Source organism: Dicentrarchus labrax, unplaced genomic scaffold (genome assembly GCF_905237075.1).
Source record: "Dicentrarchus labrax unplaced genomic scaffold, dlabrax2021, whole genome shotgun sequence".
NCBI lineage: Eukaryota > Metazoa > Chordata > Actinopteri > Moronidae > Dicentrarchus > Dicentrarchus labrax.
The window spans coordinates 13377576-13401179 of record NW_026136707.1 but is presented as its reverse complement, the minus strand read 5'-3'; the positions used below and the strand labels follow the sequence as shown (position 1 = coordinate 13401179).

General features: G+C 37.2%; 3 protein-coding genes across 5 annotated transcripts in view; 1 reads left to right on the top strand and 2 right to left on the bottom strand.

The window, feature by feature from the left end:
• Positions 1-72: 72 nt before the first annotated feature.
• Positions 73-9426, bottom strand: ptdss1a (phosphatidylserine synthase 1a). Its single transcript, XM_051406807.1, has 13 exons — positions 8990-9426; positions 8311-8402; positions 7863-7907; positions 7650-7774; positions 7386-7544; positions 6965-7116; positions 6238-6379; positions 3665-3777; positions 3473-3538; positions 3054-3153; positions 2724-2792; positions 1843-1909; positions 73-1654 (listed from the first exon to the last, which is right to left on the bottom strand). Exons 1-13 carry the CDS (start codon positions 9169-9171, stop codon positions 1560-1562), a joined length of 1407 nt encoding a protein of 468 aa, XP_051262767.1. The 5' UTR covers positions 9172-9426; the 3' UTR covers positions 73-1559.
• Positions 9427-10372: 946 nt separating this feature from the next.
• Positions 10373-13252, bottom strand: LOC127367178 (uncharacterized). Its single transcript, XM_051406824.1, has 7 exons — positions 13105-13252; positions 12863-13028; positions 12632-12757; positions 12362-12418; positions 11493-11594; positions 11284-11400; positions 10373-11191 (listed from the first exon to the last, which is right to left on the bottom strand). Exons 2-7 carry the CDS (start codon positions 13022-13024, stop codon positions 11162-11164), a joined length of 594 nt encoding a protein of 197 aa, XP_051262784.1. The 5' UTR covers positions 13025-13028; positions 13105-13252; the 3' UTR covers positions 10373-11161.
• A 78-nt stretch (positions 13253-13330) lies between these two features.
• The window catches only part of si:ch211-269k10.4 (uncharacterized protein LOC100150242 homolog), a 12493-nt gene continuing 2219 nt past the window's right edge, over positions 13331-23604 (top strand). The window contains exons 1-3 of one of the 3 annotated variants that reach the window (XM_051406828.1): positions 13331-13573; positions 14574-14755; positions 15633-16316. In XM_051406828.1, coding sequence (XP_051262788.1) covers positions 14588-14755; positions 15633-15929 — 465 coding nt within the window. In that variant the 5' untranslated portion in view covers positions 13331-13573; positions 14574-14587 and the 3' untranslated portion in view covers positions 15930-16316. Of the gene's footprint in view, positions 13574-14573; positions 14756-15632; positions 16317-20071; positions 20221-20948; positions 21131-22381; positions 22502-23604 lie in introns of those variants that run through there. The other 2 variants (XM_051406827.1, XM_051406825.1) reach the window with 2 other exon arrangements.

Sequence of the window (23604 nt, the reverse complement as noted above, 5' to 3'; positions counted from 1 at the left end):
TGAAAGTTGGGTGTATGTGTAGTGCCGCTGCTCCAAAAATGAGCAAATATCCCGAATAACAACTCACAAAGATTTTAAGAGGAAATGTAAAACATTTTAATATGTTTCATTATTTCACAGTGAAAAAGAACAGCACAAGTCATTTTCAACAGAATTGCTTTTGGCAAATGACATCTATATCCAGAGACAATGTACCATGTATAGTGTCTACTGTAGCACGGCAGCCTGGTCCATTCCACAGAGGTCAATGTCTGGATTGTCGAGGATTATGAGGGATATATCTGTACTGAGATGATGCTGACAGAGCAAGTGAAAATAAACCTTTAGTAAAGCACTCGAAGCACAGAAGAATCAAACACAGAAAGCCCAAATTTAGTACAAACTGAGAAAAGTTGGGAATAAAAAAACAACATGCAAACAGGCACATGGGGTAAATTAAAATGTTACAGTGAAAAAAATAAAAATGACAATACTGGCATCCTGGTGTGTGGTGTGATATAGAACTGTTGACTACTCTTGTTACATTTCCTACTAAAACACTTTGATTTGATTTGACACAGCCATGCAAATGCAATATATGCAATAACAAGAAGGTTGACAGTAAAACGAAAGCCACCTGCACACAGACAGGACATGCAGGAATTTGAATAATTGCCCTCCGTTATCAGTACAGTAAAAGAAAAAAATGATAGCAGCCACAGATGGACAGGAGAATAAAATCACCCAAGGTCACAATGATTCACAAAATACTCAAACATTACAAAATGTACAGTATTTGCAAGAAAACATTCTGAAAAGTGCTTAAACTGTGTGCTTTTCTTTGTTCCAGGTGAAACACAAACCTCAGTTGATACTAAGCTAAAGCTGTCTTGCACTGAAATCCTGCCCACATTCAAGCCCACGAAACAAGTGTGAACATCAATGATGTAAATAGACAATCAATAACAGATACTAATAAAAGACTTTAGCCTTTCTGTGCTATAAACATAGAGGCTCCATAATAATGTGATAGATTCTACATAATGGCTTTTAACATTGAAATGCGTTGAACTGACATACTGGAGTTAAAGCTGGTGTAGTCCAGTCGGATGTACATTAACCATCAATGATATACTGTATCGTAGGATAAATGTAAATTATAGTTTATCAGCTACAATGATCATGCAGTCACATTTAGAATCGGCAGTTTGTATTGCCCTTCTCTCACACACGCACAAAATACCACTCTTTCTCTCTCTCTCTCTTCACACACACAGAAACCTGTGATCAGTGGTTTAGGAGTTTTTTTGTTTTTTTTTTTCTTACGACTACAGCACTCAGTTAAGTGTGCATCTCTGTAGTCCAAGCCTGCCTCTGTGCACTCCTAATAACACTGCATGGACCTGTTCATCCACTTAGTCTCTCCTGTCTCTACTCCCTCTACTGTAGGTGGGGGCTTTTTAGACTTAAATTACACCAGGAAATGGTTGTATCTTTACCCCCTTTTTCAACCTGTGATCCTTCACACCTGGCTCCTGGAGTGAGTTCAGGAGTCGCCCACCAGCCTCTAACTCCAACTCTTACTGGCTGTCCAGGCCGTTGATGGATTTGGTCTTTCCTGAGCCCTTCCCTCTACGTCTGGTTGTAGGGCTGTCGCTGTCCACCTCTGTCTCTCCTGGAACACGAAACACTTGGAAATTAGTTTATAAAAAGATGTGACTGAACTTTTCACAAAAACAGTACAAGTAAAACACCATTCCAAACACTAGGGGTCAGACTTTCAAAGGATTACGGTTGTAAATGAATGTATAATTTTCTCAGCCGTTTTAATGTGGTTGATCAATTACAGTTAAATCATTGTACCTTTAAATCCTTCTGACAGATAGTCAGCAGAGTCTGCGTAATTACTGTCTTCACATTCTGAGAAGCTCTGTGAGAGAAGAGGTCAGACACATGACACACATACCATTAACTGGACAGGGAACATACAGCAGCTAACCGACCCTGTGCAATATAGTACACTGAATGATGAAATAGGTCTGAAAGTTAATATTCACTGAGGGTCTTCAAGACTAAGTCAGCTGATTCTTTAGTTATGGAAAACATAACACTGCTAGCTTCACCTATCGACTGAAGCAATGCCTTTTTGTTATTGAGACATAAGTGTTATGTAAATGATTGCTGCAGTTTTATTTAGCATTATGGGACCTTCACAGAAAGCCACTATGCTTGTGCAACATTTGGCACCTCATATTGTGAGCAGCAGCTGAGACCAGCGATGAGTTGACAATAATGATATCAAGGTAGAAGAGAAGGGTTTTCTGAAAGGCTGCAACAATGATGGATTTGGTTGTGTTTGCAGCCTTAATTAATGATCATCATGAGGGTGAGGGACGCTCTCTCTCCATTTTGACAGTGACCCGTCAAAACATTTTCTCATCAATCTTATAATTTCTTAGAGAATACCAGCTGCCTGCTTTCTACTGTCCATAGTGCACAACAGGGACTCACATGAAATTCTTAAATCCTCCTCAAGGTGCTCTTAATAAGGTAAACAAGATATACAAGTTTTTAGAAGTGTTTTGGAAATGTGACGAGGCCAACCCAGTGAGATGCCTTAAGGTTTTAAACAAACACATCATTATCTAACCAGTTACACGAACAAACAGAGTTTCTATTTCCCTGACAAGCTTAAAGATCAACATCAATTTCTTTTTTGACAAACTTTAAAGCGGCAAACATACCTTGTCTCTTGGACCATAAGTTTCAGCAACCCACACCATTCCATACAGGCACAGGAATGTAATGAAGGCCTGAAAACAGAACAAACACAACAGAGACTGTTTATTGGTTCATGGAGAATCCATAGTCAATTCATTACAGCACATTAAGTTTTCCCAAGTTAAAATGTTTTTCATGTGCAAACATGTGAAGAATTATGGTGTGTTGGCAGTATAGTTAAGGCACATGATTTAATGTATTTTAAAGTACACAGAGCCAATTATTAACTGCAGAAGACGACAGTAAATTTATTTTGACACAAAAATGCAACAGCACTGTGATCCTGATCTTACCAAACAGAGTAGCCAGAGGAACACATAAAGGATTTGTGTTTTTGAGAACAAGTCCTGTCCAAACTTAATACACGCCAAGGCCTCCAGAAAGGCTATTGCCCTGTGAATGAGGAGAGAAAAAGCAACACACACAACTGAAACCTCTGACCCAAATGCAGTAACCTTTGTCAAAACAAATATGCCCGTATGTGACTTTTCAGAGAGCAGGGCAATGCTCACTGATCTGAACACTGTAACATTTGCTTAGTGAGATTTATTGCCCTTGTAGGTCATTTAAAATCACCTCGTTTATCTGCCCTCACTGCCTCTGGCTGATACAGGAACACTACAGTTCACATACAAATATGTGGCGTAGTACGACTGATTCTGGGGGTCTTTCTTGAAAATAAAAGGTTGCCCTGAAATTAGGTTTCACTTACCCAAACACCCAACACTGGGTCCCAACTCTCTTGCACTGTGTGTCTGTAAGGTACGCATAATACTGCCTAAAGCAGAAAACAAAGCAAACACATTGCAAACATCAGCATTTAACAAAATACAATATATATATTTTAAAAATCTGGCATTAAGGATAATTTCCCAACTAATAAAGTTGCCTTTTGTGTTTTTACCTCACTGTTGGAGCTGTGATGATACCAATGAACAGGATCCGACACCAGCTAAGAGCATGGCTTGCAGGAAAGACGAAAATGTGCTTGAGGAAAAATGTGTTCAACTCTGTTAGCTATGAACAAAGAAGGGAAGGAAGGCAAAAGAAGAGTATGAACATTTTCATGTGTAATAGCTCCTGTCTATAAGTAAGACAGAGACATATTTCTGTAGTTTTGGCTCTGTATTCAAGCACGTTGGGTTTTAAATCATGAGTGTTATTGGTTTTTTTTTTACAGAGTCTCTGAATTAAAGGGGCAAGAATTGAATAGACTAAATTATCCTAAATAAAGTATTCCTTATCAATGATTCATTCCACATCTTTCTTTGAAATTAACATCCATGGTTAAGCTGCTTTTTAAGGGTTTTTTGTTGTTGTTGTTTTTTTGCACATGGCCAGTTGTATCATGGTCAGGTAGGCAACTTGGCCAGTCAAGAACACTGGACTGTTTGGCCCTTAAAATCTATTGGTTATACAATTACTGTACAGTATATATGAAAAGAGAAACAGTTACTACTACTTTGTTCACCCAATATAGATGTGAATGCCCTTCAACACCCTAAAAGTTACAAGTCAACATCAAATCCAGTGCGCACAGCACAGAGCCAACTCAACAAACACTATGTCACTGTTCTACTACTTTATATGTTTATTTTCACAGGCCGTTTTTTCCCAGCAGTCATTTTCTCTTGGGATGATGAGAAAAGCGCAGGTGTTCCTAATGACATTAACAATCGCTGCATTCTGTCAAAGTGTGACAGGAAATCATGACAGTGTGACAGCGAGCCAGCATGAACAATACCAGGTCCCTGAAACTGAAGCAGCTAAATGTTATTCAGCCATTATTTATTTGATTATTTTCAACTATGATTTTCCTACTGTGACATATGGAAATGTCTTCTGTTAAAAAGGCCTACTGACACTGGTACCAAGAATATAGTAAACACAATTTCACATGTGGATTAAAAACTATTAGGAGTTACAGTTAAATTGTGTTGTGTTAAATTGTTAAAAGCAGTGTATTGTGTACAAAGTCAAATGTTTTAACACACTTTATTCTAACTGGTTACATCTCACACAATGAGCTCATTGTTGTTGCTAATGTTATCTTAAAGCTAGAAAATATAAGCTAGCCATAGGTCTGCTTACACAAGGAATTGATTAATCCTACTGGAATTACATGTACTGTATCATTTCTTCCCGGTTGTGCCCTTTGATCGTATAAGCTGCCGTGCATATCTATCTTTAATTTCTTAAAATATGAATACATTTCCTTTTCTCTGTCACGAGCTGACTTTTGTATGACACTATGACTCTTCAGTGGCTTCACATTGCACCAGTCTGGGACCATAAATCTCTCTCATAGCACACATTCTGATGTCATAGCAGGACAAGCACAGGTGTAGACAATAACATTTGATGGACAGCTCTGTTCCACTAACATGTGCCAGTAAGCCGTGCCAGTGAGACTGTGTGCATAAGGCAAGGGGCCTGGAACTGGCTAACCTACAAGTAATGCAGCCATCATTAATGTTATTAGTTACACCTGTGTTCAACAAGTCAAGATGTGTGCTGTTCGCTGTCTATTGCCAGTGCGTCTTAATTAGTGCTTTATGACAGGCAGAGGCACTAAAAAGGTGAACCAGTTCAGCCTGTTGTTAAAAAATGTAGACAGAACCAACAAATGTTAAAGAAATTTGCAGTATGTTGCCTTCCATACAAGTTTAACTTTAAGTAAGATTACAGATTGATATTTTCGCCCTGTCTAATTTTTTATACTCCACGTACAGTCTATTAATTGCTCTACAAAAATGTAGTTTACTCAAAACGACTTTGGGTACAGGGTAGGACTCTAACAAACAATGCAAGTCCCACTTGGATTAACAAATTGGCAACAATTCTAGCAGTACACTCTGTCCAAGTCCCTCCAATTTGCACTGGAAGATAATGAGAGGGAGGCCTGCTGCCATGTTATTCAGTTATTTGGCCTGGGGCCTGTGTGGTTGAACCCAGTGAAGAGCTGCTAAACTGTCACCACACTGAGCAGAGCTGAACAGGTCCCCCAACTTATTCTTGAAAAACTGGTAATTACTATTTAAAGCCTCAAGGGAGTTGGGTCTGAAGGAGGGAGGGAGAGAGGGGTGGACAATTTTGTTTCATCAACACACAAAAATGAGAGAAACAGCAGCCTTCGTCGCCATAGCAGTCAGTGGCTAGACCTTTGGCAGCTATAGTTGACTCTCCAGTGGAGAGCTATAGAGCTTACTCAAGTTCTCCATCCATGGTTTTCTCATTACCATAAATTGGTCCAAAGTAATCCAGCCTGTCTTTCACTCTTATGGGATTAGCTGTTAATATGTACACAGCAGGACACTCATGCATTGTATGGATCCATGTGAGACAAGGTTTTAGATTTCTAACAACGGTGGAGGCAATTAGATTAGCCTGGACTTAGCATGCAGAGCATATGGGATGATCCCAAGTCAGCACTTAAGTCACCATGAGATGGCGAAAGAGGATTTCTCACTGACCCACCTGCCAGATGATCATGAACATATAGACACCCGTCACTCGCTGCAGGGAAGACTTTGGGTCAAGCCAGCGTACATAGGTCCAGCTTGCAGGGGTAAACTGTAACACGGCTCGTTTGATCTTCCCTGTGGTGGTGTGGATGTCCCTGTATGAGAAGCACAGAAGAAGGATTACAAAGACTTGCAGATAGATTTACAATTAGTATTGTGCTATTGCAGTAGACAAAGCCAGATGAAAGTAATGCCATCACATTAATCATTTAAGCACACTCTTCCTTGATGAACTTGTGAGATCATATTTCAAAACTATTTTTTTTTTTTTTTACATCTTAATATTGTATCTAGAAAGGCTTGCTAGAGTGGAATAGACTTTAAGAATAAAATAAACTACCTTATATTGGGATCACAATAAAGAAAACTTCTTAAATTTACATAATCAAGCACAAAAATGAAAAAATGAAGAACCATATGGCTAGTGATATCCTTTGAGACTAAATGTTGCCCTTCAGTTTAAATCAAAGGTACATATGGTCTTACTGCCACTATATTAGACGTATTGTTACTAAATCAGGGTTGTTCCCATGAAATGCATGCACAAGGCTTATAATCTAAACCCCACTTCCATTTTCACAACTTATAAATGGATATTGCATAGACTTAACATAGATCAACACAAAACTGGATACATTTTTAATGCAGTGTTAGTTCATTCCCAGGCTGCAAGTTCATACTTAATACTGGCCCAGTGGTAGGTCCTCATCTCCAAAAAGCGGCAGACAGTCATGCCAAGCCAGATGCCTCCTCCATTACACAGCAGAATGTCCAGAATCACCTGGTCCCACCAGCACTCGGCAAAGTTAGGCAGCAGATGCATGAAGAATAGCTGTGGGAACAGGAGATTAGGATGCTATGAGAAACTACATCATATCTTAAGAACTGTGAACTTTTCAGCCTACTACAATATTTAATAAATGTTACATAAAATGATTGAGAAGAGCCCAAAACCCCATCATTTTCCACTGGATAAACCACTTACATCACTAGCTTAGTTGTCCTTAACATTTCCATCATAAAGAGAAAGAGACAGGGAGAAAGTGACAGGCCACAGGATGCTAAGTGTGTGATAACCTTGTCTAGTGTGTGCTTCCTTACCTCAGTAAGCTCCCAGGTAATACTGATGGTCCAGCAGAGGCCATAGCTTCGGATGAGCAGGGCCTTCATACCCCAGCCCCAGAAATGGCTGAATGCAAAAATGTCAAAATGGCTCAGGATTCTCTCCCAGGTGATGACATGGCAGTTCACAGCATATTCCTGCAGAGAGCATTACAATGATTGATAACCCGCTGGTAGTGACCACAACTGTTGCATGCAACTCAATCAGAGAATTATTTTCCTGTGTAAACCCACGTCACTCACCATTATGTCTGCCTCCCTCTTGGCATAACGCAGGTTCGGGTCCAACCAATACATTAGCTGCTTCACCTGCTGCCAGTTGAGGAAGATGATGAAAACCAGGAACAGGAAGTAGAGGACACTCAGACCTTAACAGCAGAGAGATGACATTAAGAAGGGAAATCTAAAAAGGTCCAAACAAAAACAGTTTTTCGCCCTTGGAAGCTGAATACTCACCAAAAACTATTCGCCATATCGCTGGATGCGGTCTGGTGAACGGACCTACAGTGAGGGACATAAATATACTACGTCAAAGAAATAATTGACAACAAGGAGACACACGTTTGTCATTATGCCACAAATATGAATTGCTCTGGACAACTTTCTTTCCTCATTCCCACTGGTAGATATGATTCATGGCTTTGGGAAGGAGATAAAATCCCTGTGGTGAGAACCAACTAACAATAAAGACCAAACTTTATTTATACAATCTATCCTATTTATTCCTCTCTTAATGAGGTCCTTATCGGAGGTTATTTCTTGTCTCAGGGTGCCAAGTGAAGCAGTCATTATTACGTACTGTGCTAACATATGTCTGTTTGTGAACACCTTCAGGCTAAATGGGGGCTCTGCAAACAGACTCCACTAAACCTAAATAATAACTTTAGTGTCCTTTCTTGCTCACCGTTAGGAAATGCCAAAACACTGATGATAAGGAAGAAGGAGATGACCAGGATGAGCCCCACCCAGAGATTACTGTCAGGATTCCCATCATCTCTGCAGGCAGGGTAAACACACAATGTCCCAACGAACAGTTAATATCAGCAATAATACTGTAGTATATGTTACACACACAATTGTATAAGTAGTCTTTGCTTTACACAACAATCCCTCAACAACTGTGATGATGTGAGTGTGCCTCACATATCTTAAAGCTTTAAATGCGTTACGGTTTATATTAGGTTGGATGTATAGTGTAAATGGTTGGTTTGTAGAGCAGATAATCACTTAAAATGAGGTAACGTTATGACTCGTTGCCTCGCTAGTTACAGTGTTGTAGCTAATGTCAACGCAGGAAGCAGTGCTCATCACTGGACTAACGGCATATAACACCTGTTTTTATTAGCTTATTTTAACAATTCATGACAAACGTAAGCAGGCATCACTCAGAAAGTTACTCCAGTGCGGATTTAAAGTTTCTCCAAGTGAGAAAAAAAACCCAAAAACCATTAAACAGAAGCTAATAGCAAGCTAACCTCCCTGCGTTACCTGGCAGCGTCACAGCAGCATCACTGCTACTGTTAGCCGAGCGCTAGCTAAACCAAGCTAACCCTCGGAGCTAACGTTAGCTGCGGTCGACTTACCTTGTGAACGCGAAATACATCAGACTGAGCACCGTGCATGTCAGCAACGTTATCGTGTGCGGCCTGTAGAAAAAGTCGATGGTGATATCCTCAACCTGCTGCTCGTTTATCATTCGGAAATGCATTCTGTAATTCACATCATCTTTGCTCAATGTATGAGATCCGCTGTACACGGACGCCATAGATGGACGCAGTCAACAGCAGCAGCAGCAGCAGCAGCAGCTCTTCACGGTAGCATGAGAAAGTGATCCGCCACGGCTAAAGCAACACCAGCGACCACCGCGAAACTGTGGCAAGAAATAGTTCAAAAGAAATAAATGTATAAAAATGTCACATAGCTTGCTAAGCTGTTTAACAAGGTGGAAAGTGACAGCTGGGCAGGAAAGAGCAACAGAGGGGTTAAAAGAGGGGAAGACTGCTGCAGAGAAATTGTTCACTTTTGATTTTGATTGGTGTGCATGTTTGTAGGGAGTGTCCCGAAGCGGAAGAGTTCAAATGCCCTCCTTCATCATGTGCTGATCGTTTGTGGCGTGACCTCCAGTGCAAGGACTTTAAAGCAGGACAAGTTAAACAGAGGATGACTTCTAAGAAAACTATTACAAATTCAATTAACTTATATTAAAACTGTGATCTCATGTATTAACATTTAAAAACAAATTGCAATCCGACAGGTTCTGGGGGAACTTGAACACAGTACAACAACAGCACAGTTATTTGAATGTCAAATGAAAAGTGTTTACTAGAATACATCCTTCGCTGATAAGTGAATTAACTTGACTTCATTTGGTGTGTGTTTATCTCCTCCATGTGGTCGCTCTTGGCTTCACAAGTCACTGAAACCAAAAACATCCTCATCTGCCCAGCAGGGGTCCCTCTCAGTATTCATTAAGAACTGCAAAAAAACTCCCTCCATGATATGCACCATTTAAAAAATGGGTTAGGAGACATTTGTAAAAGCTACTTTAGTTATTTGCCTACTGTAGCCATGCAGGCAATGATACACACAAACAATATGAGCAATGGGGTTGCAACTCAAAAAGTACAGAACAAGTTTGGGTTTATAAAATTGCCTAACAGTTTTAGGTTTACGTCACAACAATGTATGTGGTAACATACAATGTAAAAAGTGAAGTATATTGTTATATGCTCATATATTTCTTCCACTTGATTCCAAATAACTTAACATCTGTTGAAAATATATCACAACAAAATGTATTATTACATTATGTATAGAGTGTATATATTACTTACATGCATACATGGAGATTTACTAATATGTTGCTGAGCTTAAAACCAGTTAATTAATTTAGGTTGTTATCTGTCATTGTTCATAGTAGAGGAATGTGTTGTCGCTCCACAAGAAGACCCCGTAGACAAAAAAACTAAATAATAATAACCTTTATTTGCCTTAAACAGTCAATACAGTTAGTAACAATCAGTGAAACAAAATCCACACGTAGGCTAAGTATAACAAAGCAAAATGCCTTATGGAGAATTAATGATAAAAAGTAATGACATTAAGTTTTAGGACTATACAGCTCTCAGACTGATTTGAAAAAATCTGTCATCTGTTTCAAAGCCTGTGAGCCACAAAAGCAAAAAGTTCACCTTTAAGCTTTAACCAGGATAAGAACTTTGACTGACCGTTGGGTCTCAGTAATCAATGTAAAGTGAATGAAATACTTCACTGTGGGAAACAGTATTAAAAATAATATTATAATATTTCCCTATGACAATCTTTAATTACCTTTGACTGTTTGAATGATGTGTCACAAAAGTTATATACAAGCTTTAAGATATGATCTAAAGGTCCCAGAGTTAAGATAATATAACGTTCTCCAGGACTTAGAAATTAAAGGTTATTTTGGAGTGTGTAAACTTCTACAGGCCGCACACGATAACGTTGCTGACATGCTACTACTTTTTGATTGATGGCCTATACAGTCATAAAATGATTAAACGATGCAATGCACAGGTAGATGTATACAAATAAAACTAATAGTTAATCAGTATCCAAGAAGTGGCACATTTACATGAATAGTTAATGTCACATTCTTTGTATATAGAAAGGTATATGACATTGATAGGCTATCATGCACCTTTGATACAATAAGGAAGCATGTAAATAGCTGGTTGGTTGTTGGTTTGTTGAGCTCCATCAAGCATTTAAACTCAGTCTCCCTGTTTCAGCAGTATGATGGGCTGCAGAGAAAAGATTTACAACTGTTAGTAACAAATAATCTTATTTCTCTTACAGTATCTGTGGTTGCTGTGTGTTTAAAGAAATGGCATACCAATGTGTTGAAATGGTTTCTGCACACAGCTTTACTCAACCAGTAGATCAAGAATAGGGCAAACAAGTTTTCAACAACCAGCAGAGTCAAAATCAGTCCATTGATTCCTTGATGGATCTATGAAAACAGTTGAAGTTGAAAGTGAATACACATTTGTTTTGTATTTCAGAGATGTTACTCAATGAAGGAGAAATGCTGTTTTCCTTTACCTTTTCTTGGTACCAGGAAAAAGAAAAACTCATAGCACACATACAAATTGCAGCAATTGACCAGAAGAAGCTGACGATGTTCAGAGAGAATGACAGCTTTGTCTGGAAGGTAAAAAGAGCAGTAATAATGCAGCTGTTACTGAAAATCTTTAGGTGCCAAAAGAAAATCATTGGTATTGAATTATATTAAACATATAAATCAGGAGGACACAACTTGTAATGATTTCCCTTTTTTAAATAATCAGAAATAATTATTTGTCATGGACTGAATGTAGTATATTAAGAAATATATACTATGTTCATATATTAATAACTGTGATGCTTCCGTACTTCCTCATATCTATAAAGTGTATAGCATATTTATTATTCTTAAATATATTGTGCATTTGTTGTTTATTTATTTGCTTATACATACAAAATTAGAATTTTCCTAAACACACCTCTGCTTCATCATCTATCAGACAATAACCTTAAAATATGTTGCTTGGCTACAGTCATTCATTTATTGGTGTTTTCAAAGAAAAACTACATAAAAACAAAAGGCTTACTGGATGTAAAACGTAATAAAAAGTCCTTTTAATTTCTCATAGACTTCGACTGCTGACATTAAATAAGACGTTAACTTTAAATGGGTTAAAAAGAGCAAAGAAATTTGTTTGTACAAAAAATCAGAAACACAACATCCTAAAAAAAAAAAAAAAAAGGAAATCACCATCAATTATTTTGAAATAGTTATTTAATCTATTGCAGTTTAAGAATTTTATATTTTTTGTCCTGTGATGTGAAATTTTCACCATTACAAAGAATCATTTTCACTTTTTTAGCCACTTTTTAGCAAAAATCTTTAAAATAATTTTTTTTTATCTTACCACATGCATGTTTGCAGATTGTCCAGAAGCATAGGACAGCATACCAGAGACCACAAACTAAGACATTGATAAAAACATATTGATAAATGATTATAGATAGAAATACAATACAGAATGTTGCAGCAGAAGGAAGTGCAAGAAAAGATGCGTATTATAGATCTAGATTGTTCCCTGTCAATCTATTTAATATGTATGTATTTTCCTTAATTATTTAGATTTTTCACAGAATTATAGAAATGAAAAATATTTTAGTTTTGCAATTCCATTTACCAAAACACTGGGTAGGCTGTAGATCCTCACGATGATCTGGTCGCTGTCATATATGTGTCTGTTTGTCTGTGGAGTAAAAATCAGCCCCAGAATGACAATGAACACGCCAGCAATGGCTTGGGCTGCCTAGTAAAAAGAGAGAGAAATTACAATTATGTTACAATGCTGCATTTTCTGTGTGTGAATTGAAGTGAAAAAGACAAGATCATGGTCATGACTCTACCAACTTACTCCAAGAGGTTTAGGTTTTCCATTAATAGCAAAGATCTTGTAGGAATCTTTGTACACACACTGAAATTTCTCCGGCATCAGTTGAGCCTCTCGAGCACCATTTAGACTCCCAATGGGAATGGTGATGATCATTGATTCATCACATATGAAGGTCTTCTTCATTCTCCTGTAAACAAAATAAATGTAAAGAATGTTAAAGCAGTTTACTGTGGTGATCTATCATCAAGGTTTTGGGTAAATACCTTTTCTTCTTCTCGTATTTTGATATAGACTTGAAATACGCTGCTTTGTCAAATGAGTTTGACAAGGAAATGAAAGGGCACACCTATTGTCTTTGTCTTACTCCCTCTCTTTCTCTCTCTCTCTCTATCACTCTCTCTCTCACACACACACACACAAACCCACAAAGTGCTTGCATGCAGAATTTTTTTGAATCTAAAACTGTTAAGACTTAATATTTCAGCTTATTTGTGTTCATAAATTTAAAGAAAAGTGTCTTTGTTGAATCATGAATACTGTACGATAACATAAAAGTAATGGCAATGGGCATGATAACACTGTAGAGACCACAGGCAGAGTAAGGAAGTTAAAGCGTGTGGTGACCTCATCTTTCATAGTATTTGCAGGGAAGTGAAAATGATGCCTGAAGAGTGAGACACTTGTTTGAGACAGATACAGAGTGTGAAATAGATACTGCTCAAGCCAAACATGGTAAGAATTCTAATCTTAGATCTTTATTGAATTGCACTGAAAAAACACTTTATTGTACACATTTGCAATGGAGAATATGAATGAATTTGCAATCATCTCAAAGTCTGCTTATGTATGTGTATGTATCCAGTGGCTCGGATGTTTTTTGTGCATGTTAAATGCAATCAAAAGCAAAAAACATTCTGCTACGAATATGAAAATGACAGTTTTGGGTGCTGCTGTTGATATTTTATAACATAACTTGTCAATTTCTATGTTCCCCTGTTGTTAAAGGGTTAAAAACATATTTGACGTTGTCAAAAAAAAGTTCAGCCATGACAACAAAATAAATGTGTAATACATTATTATGTGTTTATAATAATGTTGCTTGATAGTTCCAGCTATCTTGTTTGACAAAGACTAAACTGGTTTATACAAATCCTTATCTGTATAAATGTATTAATACAAACTATATATTGAAAAGCCAGTGATATTTAATTCTATATGCTGAAATTCTGATCTTGCACTGGACAGATGCTGTTATTTCATTTACTGTTATTGTCTCTTTCAGTCTTTTGTAAATCCAAAAACAAACTGTTCAGGAACAACTACAGAAAAACGAAAAACACCTGCACAATGTAGGCCCTGTAATCGATACTACCGTATTAAATATGTTTAAATTTCATTTACACAACTCCTTTAAACTCCTTTAATTGGGTCTTTACTTTGTTCCAAGGACATTTGGAAGCTGTACTTTGTGCTGGTGATGTATGAAAGATATCTCTAATATCTTTTTTACATTAATGGCTGGGGAAAATATGACACCTTTCAATACAATGCAATCCAACAACAATACAACCTACCAGTGTGTGGTCACTCTGTATGTTTTAAGGCTACAGTAGTGTTTGTCCGATGTTAAGAATAAAGGATAAAGAATTCACAGTACAAATTAAAGATTTTTAAAAACATTTTATTAGTAAACACCATGAGAAAAACTCAAATCAAACTGGGATCCCACCAGGTCAGAGAACCACCATGGCCTGTGGCAATGTTGACATGGACATCCATGGAGATAATGAGGACCCACATAGAGCCGGCTGGAGAGAGCCGCTGAGAATACAGCAATACCAAGCTTCAGAGTTCGTACCAGAAAAAGAAGGGCCGCTGCATAACCTGCTGCAGAAACAACCTGCTGTGTTGGGGGTAAGAGTGAAAAAAAATGCTTGTAAACTTGAAAGATGCATTGCAAATTATTGTATCCAAAGAATACTAGTCTTTAAAAAACAAAGAACATTGCACAGGACTTCATAGGACCTCATATTCTCTCACACCAACACGCACGTTGCTGATTTGCTCATCAGGAGCAGTTGAGGGCTTAGTGTCTTGCTCAAGGACACTTTAGTATGCCATTAGAAGGAGCCAAGGCTCAAACCAACAGAGCAACAGAGGGGTTAAAAGAGGGGAAGACTGCTGGAGAGAAATTGTCCACTTTTGATTTTGATTGGTGTGCATGTTTGTAGGGAGTGTCCCAAAGAAGAAGAGTTCATCATGTGCTGATTGTTTGTGGCGTGACCTCCAATGCAAGGACTTTAAAGCAGGACAAGTTAAACAGAGGATGACTTCTAAGAAACAATGACAAATTCAATTAACTTATACTAAAAATGTGATCTCCTAGATAGATAGATAGATAGATAGATAGATAGATAGATAGATAGATAGATAGATAGATAGATAGATAGATAGATAGATAGATAGATAGATAGATAGATAGATAGATAGATAGATAGATACTTTATTTATCCTGAGGGAAATTCAAGCATCCAGTAGCATACAAGACATACATTAAACATACATTAAACATACATTAGAATAAAATAAAAAAATAAAATTAAAGTTAACAAAATACAATTAAAGTTAACTAAAATAAATTTAAAGTTAACTTAACACAGTAGCCACAGTAAACAGTGCAAAGAGTAAACAGTGCAAACAGTAAGCAGTGCAGATGTAGTGCAAAATGGAGTGCAAATGATGTAGAAATTGTCCATTGTCTATTATTTATTGTCCTCCCTGCCTTGACTAGGAGCTGTTGTACAGTCTGATGGCGATGGGCACGAAAGAGTTTTTGAGTCTGTTGGTGGAGCTCGATTGGGACAGCAGTCGGCCACTGAACACACTCCTCTGCCTGGTGAAGGTGTTGTGCAGAGGGTGGTCGCCGTTGTCCAGTGTGGACAGCAGTTTGTCCAGGGTCCTTCTCTCTGCCACTGTCACCAGAGAGTGCAGCTCTGTGCCCACCACTGAGCCAGCTCTCCTCACCAGTCTGTCCAGTCAACCGGCATCTCTCTTCTTGCTGCTTCCTCCCCAGCAAACCACAGCATAAAAGGGGACGCTGGCCACCACAGACTGGTAAAACATCTGAAGCAGTTTTTTGCAGATGTTGAAGGACCCCAGCCTTCTCAGGAAGTACAGATGGCTTCCCTTTCCTGTGAAGAGTGTCCATATTTGCTGTCCAATCCAGCTTATCATCCAGCTGCAGCCCCAGATATTTATATGTCCTGACCACCTCCACATTGACCCCCTCGATGGAGTTGGACCGATTGGAGATGTGGTTTCCTGTATTAACATTTAAAAAACTAAAACTGCAATCCGACAGGTTCTGGGGGAATTTGAACACAGTACAACAACAGCACTTATTTGAATGTGAAATGAAAAGTGTTTACTAGAATACATCATTCGCTGATAAATGAATTAACTTGACTTCATTTGGTGTGTGTTTACCTCTCCCATGTGGTCGCTCATGGCTTCACAAGTCACTGAAACCAAAAACATCCTCATCTACCCAGCAGGGGTCCCTCTCAGTATTCATTAAGAACTGCAAGAAACCTTCCCCCCATGATGTGCACCAGTAAAAAAAATAAATAAAAGTTTGTTTGTTTTTCTTATTATTACTGGTGGGTTAGGAGACATTTGAAAAGTTATTTTACACATAATCACTTTGAGTAAATTGAGCATATGGGTAAAAAAAGAAGAAGAAGTTGCCTACTGTAGCCATGCGGGCAATGATACAAACAAACAATATGAGCAATGGGGTTGCAACACAAAAAGTACAGAACAAGTTTGGGTTTATGAAATTACCTAACAGTTTTAGGTTTACATCACAACAATGTATGTGGTAACATACAATGTAAAAAGTGAAGTATATTGTTATATGCTCATATATTTCTTCCACTTGATGAGTGAAAATGTATCACAACAAAATGTATTATTACATTATGTATAGAGTGTATATATTACTTACATGCATACATGGAGATTTACTAATATGTTGCTGAGCTTAAAACCAGTTAATTAATTTAAGTTGTTATCTGTTATTGTTCATAGTAGAGGAATGTGTTGTCGCTCCACAAGAAGACCCCGTAGACAAAAAAACTAAATAATAATAACCTTTATTTGCCTTAAACAGTCAATACAGTTAGTAACAATCAGTGAAACAAAATCCACACGTAGGCTAAGTATAACAAAGCAAAATGCCTTATGGAGAATTAATGATAAAAAGTAATGACATTAAGTTTTAGGACTATACAGCTCTCAGACTGATTTGAAAAAATCTGTCATCTGTTTCAAAGCCTGTGAGCCACAAAAGCAAAAAGTTCACCTTTAAGCTTTAACCAGGATAAGAACTTTGACTGACCGTTGGTTCTCAATAATCAATGTAAAGTGAATGAAATACTTAACTGTGGGATACAGTATTAAAAATGCAGCGCAATAGTCAAGAAGCACAAACCTGCATCATATTTCCCTATGACGATCTTTAATAACCTTTGACTGTTTGAATGATGTGTCACAAAAGTTATATACAAGCTTTAAAATATGATCTAAAGGTCCCAGAGTTAAGACAATACAACGTTCTCCAGGACTTAGAAATTAAAGGTTATTTTGGAGTGTGTAAACTTCTACAGGCCGCACACGATAACGTTGCTGACATGCTACTACTTTTTGATTGATGGCCTATACAGTCATAAAATGATTAAACGATGCAATGCACAGGTAGATGTATACAAATAAAACTAATAGTTAATCAGTATCCAAGAAGTGGCACATTTACATGAATAGTTAATGTCACATTCTTTGTATATAGAAAGGTATATGACATTGATAGGCTATCATGCACCTTTGATACAATAAGGAACCGTGTAAATAGCTGGTTGGTTGTTGGTTTGTTGAGCTCCATCAAGCATTTAAACTCAGTCTCCCTGTTTCAGCAGTATGATGGGCTGCAGAGAAAAGATTTACAACTGTTAGTAACAAATAATCTTAAATTTTTACACTATCTGTGGTTGCTGTGTGTTTAAAGAAATGGCATACCAATGTGTTGAAATGGTTTCTGCACACAGCTTTACTCAACCAGTAGATCAAGAATAGGGCAAACAAGTTTTCAACAACCAGCAGAGTCAAAATCAGTCCACTGATTCCTTGATGGATCTATAAAAACAGTTGAAGTTGAAAGTGAATACACGTTTGTTTTGTATTTCAGAGAGGTTACTCAATGAAGGAGAAATGCTGTTTTCCTTTACCTTTTCTTGGTACCAGGAAAAAGAAAAATTGATTGCACAGATACAAACTGCCGCAATTGACCAGAAGAAGCTGACAATGTTCAGAGAGAATGACAGCTTTGTCTGGAAGGTAAAAAGAGCAGTAATAATGCAGCTGTTACTGAAAATCTTTAGGTGCCAAAAGAAAATCATTGGAATTGAATTATATTAAACATATAAATCAGGAGGACACAACTTGTAATGATTTCCCTTTTTTAAATAATCAGATATAATTATTTGTCATGGACTGAATGTAGTATATTTATAAATATATACTATGTTCATAATAACTGTGATGCTTCCGTACTTCCTCATATCTATACAGTGTATAGCATTATTATACTTAAATATATTGCACATTTGTCGTTTATTTATTTGTTTATACGTACAAAATTAGAATTTTCCTAAACACACCTCTGCTTCATCATCTATCAGACAATAACCTTAAAATATGTTGCTTGGCTACAGTCATTCATTTATTGGTGTTTTCAAAGAAAAACTACATAAAAACAAAAGGCTTACTGGATGTAAAACATAATAAAAAGTCCTTTTAATTTCTCATAGACTTCGACTGCTGACATTAATTAAGATGTTAACTTTAAATGGGTTAAAAAGAGCAAAGAATTTAGTTTGTACAAAAAAATCAGAAACCCAACATCCTAAAAAAAACAAACACAGGAAATCACCATCAATTATTTTGAAATAGTTATTTAATCTATTGCAGTTTAAGAATTTTATATTTTTTGTCCTGTGATGTGAAATTTTCACCATTACAAAGAATCATTTTCACTTTTTTAGCCACTTTTTAGCAAAAATCTTTAAAAGATATTTTTTTTATCTTACCACATGCATGTTTGCAGATTGTCCAGAAGCATAGGACAGCATACCAGAGACCACAAACTAAGACATTGATAAAACATATTGATAAATGATTATAGATAGAAATACAATACAGAATGTTACAGCAGAAGGAAGTGCAAGAAAAGATGCATACTATAGATCTAGATTGTTCCCTGTCAATCTATTTAATATGTATGTATTTTCCTTAATTATTTAGATTTTTCACAGAATCATCTAAAATGGTAACTTATGGGATAATATTTTAGTTTTGGAATTCTATTTACCAAAACACTGGGTAGGCTGTAGATCCTCACGATGATCTGGTCGCTGTCATATATGTGTCTGTTTGTCTGTGGAGTAAAAATCAGCCCCAGAATGACAATGAACACGCCAGCAATGGCTTGGGCTGCCTAGTAAAAAAAGAGAGAAATTACAATTATGTTACAATGCTGCATTTTCTGTGTGTGAATTGAAGTGAAAAAGACAAGATCATGGTCATGACTCTACCAACTTACTCCAAGAGGTTTAGGTTTTCCATTAATAGCAAAGATCTTGTAGGAATCTTTGTACACACACTGAAATTTCTCCGGCATCAGTTGAGCCTCTCGAGCACCATTTAGACTCCCAATGGGAATGGTGATGATCATTGATTCATCACATATGAAGGTCTTCTTCATTCTCCTGTAAACAAAATAAATGTAAAGAATGTTAAAGCAGTTTACTGTGGTGATCTATCATCAAGGTTTTGGGTAAATACCTTTTCTTCTTCTCGTATTTTGATTCAGACTTGAAATACGCTGCTTTGTCAAATGAGTTTGACAAGGAAATGAAATGGCGCACCTATTGTCTTTGTCTGTTTGTCTGTCTTACTCCCTCTCTCTTTCGCGCTCTCTCTCTCTCTCTCTCTCTCTCACACACAAACCCACAAAGTGCTTGCATGCAGAATTTTGAATTTGGCGAAAATCTAAAACTGTTAATACTTAATACTTCAGCTTATTTGTGTTCATAAATTTTTTTAAAAAGTGTCTTTTTTGAATAATAAATACTGTAACAACATAAAAGTAATGGCAATGGGCATGATAACACTGTAGAGACCACAGGCAGAGTAAGGAAGTTAAAGCGTGTGGTGACCTCATCTTTCATAGTATTTGCAGGGAAGTGAAAATGATGCCTGAAGAGTGAGACACTTGTTTGAGACAGATACAGAGTGTGAAATAGATACTGCTCAAGCCAAACGTGGTAAGAATCCTAATCTAAGATCTTTATTGAATTGCACTTTATTGTACACATTTGCAATGGAGAATATGAATGAATTTGCAATCATCTCGAAGTCTGCTTATGTATGTGTATGTATCCAGTGGCTCGGATGTTTTTTGTGCATGTTAAATGCAATCAAAAGCAAAAAACATCATGCTACGAGATCGAATGACACTTTTGGGTGCTGCTCTTGATATTTTATAATGTAACTTGTCAATTTTTATGTTCCTCTGTTGTTAAAAGGTTAAAAACTTATTTGATGTTGTCAAAAAAAAGTTCAGCCATAACAACAAAATAAATGTGTAATACATTTTTATGTGAAATTCCTGCTATTTTGTTTGACAAAGACTAAACTGGTTTATACAAATCCTTATCTGCATATTTATTATTATAAATTGTATATTGAAAAGCCAGTGATAATTAATTCTAGATGCTGAAATTCTGATCTTGCACTGGACAAATGCTGTTATTTAATTTACTGTTATTGTCTCTTTCTGTTTTTTGTAAATCCACAACAGCAGCTTCAAAAATTAAACTGTTACCTCATAGTGTCTGGTCACTGTACATTTTAAGGCTACAGTAGTGTTTGTCCGATATTAAGACTAAAGGATGAAGAATTGAAAGAACAAATTAAAGAACACATGATTTTTAAAACTATTTTATTATTAAACACCATGAGAAAAACTCAAATCAAACTGGGATCCCACCAGGTCAGAGAACCACCATGGCTTGTGCCGATGTCGACATGGACATCCATGGAGATAATGAGGACCCACATAGAGCCGGCTGGAGAGAGCCGCCGAGAATACAGCAATACCAAGCTTCAGAGTTCGTACCAGAAAAAGAAGGGCCGCTGCATAACCTGCTGCAGAAACAACCTGCTGTGTTGGGGGTAAGAGTGAAAAAAACTGCTTGTAAACTAGAAAGATGCATTGCAAATTATTGTATCCAAAGAATACTAGTCTTTAAAAAACAAAGAACAATGCAAAGGACTTCAAAGGACCTCATATTCTCTCACACCAACACGCACGTTGCTGATTTGCTCATCAGGAGCAGTAGAGGGCTTAGTGTCTTGCTTAAGGACACTTCAGTGTGCCATTAGAAGGAGCCAAGGATCAAACCCTACCAGCCCTGCAATTATTAGACATCATGGTCTACCTGAGCTACTGTCAGTCTGCATGAATGTTCTCAAAACAATGCAATTAAAACATAACACTACAAACTGCTGTCTGAAAAAGTGTTTAATCCAAACAAGTACTGAACATTATTAGCCTCACTAATTCATATGATTGTACCAGTTCTTTACAGTAGAAGCCTTTTGTTTAGTGTGTATGAGTGTTAAGTGTACTGTTTCACAGCTTGTATGTTGCAACAATATTGTGTACAGTCATGGAAAAAGGAACTAAGATGGTAATAGATTTTTTTCTCATACATTAATTCTTTGTATTACAAAGACGTATGTGTGGTATCTATATATGACCTACTGTCAGTGATAATATTTTTCTTCTCTTGAAGCGACTTAAATCCACTGTGTAATCTAATGTCCAATGCAAGATATCACAAACAGATAAGAGGTGCAGTAAAGAGGGATGTCCATTTGTACTGGTTGTGCAGATTTGGGCAGCAGCAACAGGAAATGCTTGGTTAGGTGGTTTTGTGGTATTCAACTAGTCAGTGTGAAGAAGTTTCATATAATCCTGTCTTTAGTGAGAATATGTGCACAGTATTCTTAAAGGTCACATCATGGTGTGTTATTTGTTCATTTAGACAGTGTTTATCTGTTATTATGATTTAGATGAAAATACATATTTTATCTACATAGTACTGATATTTCATGTATACTGTTATTCATTTTGTGTTAGTGTGTTCATTTGGTAACAGGACACATATGTTGTCATGAATTCATGCATGAAAATCAACAATGAAAGAACTTAAGAAGATATTATTACCATTATGCTTACTGAGGTCTTAAATACTGTATCTACGTCTTACTCATAGTAGCCTCTGTATCATTGCTTGCATCAGTACACTCTAGCACATGCACCTTGCTGTTTATCCTTGTGGCAATGAGATTATAAATAAATCTAAAAATGTAGCTTAATGTTTAGAGTAAATCTGAACAGAATCTATGTTCCACTGTCAGTCTCTGCAGATGGTGAGCGGACTCCTCAGTGTTGGAGTGGGACTTGTTTTTGCTGTAACACAGAACATGGGAGAGTCCTTTTTCACTCTGTTCAGAGTTTCCCTCCTGACTGGAGCACTTGTAAGTATATCCTGACCAGTTCCCAACAAACCAAATGTGGGACAAAGAGTATGTTTGTTTAGGACATTGTGAGACACGTTACCCATTCTGAGAGGCGATCTAAATTGAGGCAGGTTAGCTTTAACATGTTTTGAATGCAACTTTTCCAACTCGCAAGTTAAGTAAATGCACTAGTTACACTTGTCCTATGTGATAGTCTGCCATAGTGACCTTCCACCGGCTCCCCCTGGCTGTAAGTGTGTTGCCGGTCTTTGCTATAAATGCATTTATTTTTTGTGTGTGGTATATTTCACCTCAAATCTGCAATAGATTGTGACCTTGTGGTCCCATGTATTTTTTTACCCTGATAGGTGACAGGTTGACCTGCACTTGTACCCATGTGTGCACAGTTTGATTGGCGTCAGACAGTGGCGTGCACAGACTTTTTGATGGGCAGGGGCGGAAAGAAAAAAAAGGGCACATAAAGCGCATCCTCACCACTGTAGAGGGCACTTTAGACACGTTTTATATGTTATACAAATGGCACATTATATAGCCTTAAAACAGACTAACTAGACAGACTACTCAGTTTAGTTTGCTGTTAGGATCAGCATCCACAAGAACTGTGTGGATTTCAACGTTGGACTGTGAAGTACACACTGAGACATGGATGTATGAAGGACACAAATCCCTAGGGGGTCTGGGGGTCTTCCCCCAGAACATTTTCAATTAAGTAGATGCTATTTCCTGTATTCTAGTGCATTTTAACACCATATTAGCATCAGATAATCCAAACTGGTTCTGTGAGATATAGTTCTGGCTCAATATAGATCAACAAAGGGTCCAACATAAAAGTCATCGCAAGATGTGTCATAGAGAATCAGACAATGTGCATTCCTGAATGCTGTGTTTTCAACAGCAACAAAAGAAATTGAACTAAAATAAAACAATATCAAAGCTTAAGTCATAGCTGTTGAAAAGGTGTGAGACACATTTACTGCTCCGTGAAATAAACTGCGGCTCACTCATGTCTCTAAAATTAGCTAGCCTAAATGTATCTAGCCTTCACAAAATTCCAGAAATCTGCTTTGCATAGATGACTGCATTATCTATTTTTATTGCAA

Coding starts and splice junctions, on each gene's coding strand:
- LOC127367178 (XM_051406824.1), bottom strand. CDS start 13,024: ATGAAGAAGACCTTCATATGTGATGAATCAATGATCATCACCATTCCC. Junction 11,401..11,492: donor TTTCCTGGTACCAAGAAAAG/GTAAAGGAAAAC, acceptor CTGTTTTCATAG/ATCCATCAAGGAATCAATGG. Junction 11,192..11,283: donor GAAACCATTTCAACACATTG/GTATGCCATTTC, acceptor TTTTCTCTGCAG/CCCATCATACTGCTGAAACA.
- ptdss1a (XM_051406807.1), bottom strand. CDS start 9,171: ATGGCGTCCGTGTACAGCGGATCTCATACATTGAGCAAAGATGATGTG. Junction 3,154..3,472: donor ACCCAGTGTTGGGTGTTTGG/GTAAGTGAAACC, acceptor CCTCATTCACAG/GGCAATAGCCTTTCTGGAGG. Junction 2,793..3,053: donor TCCTCTGGCTACTCTGTTTG/GTAAGATCAGGA, acceptor TTCTGTTTTCAG/GCCTTCATTACATTCCTGTG.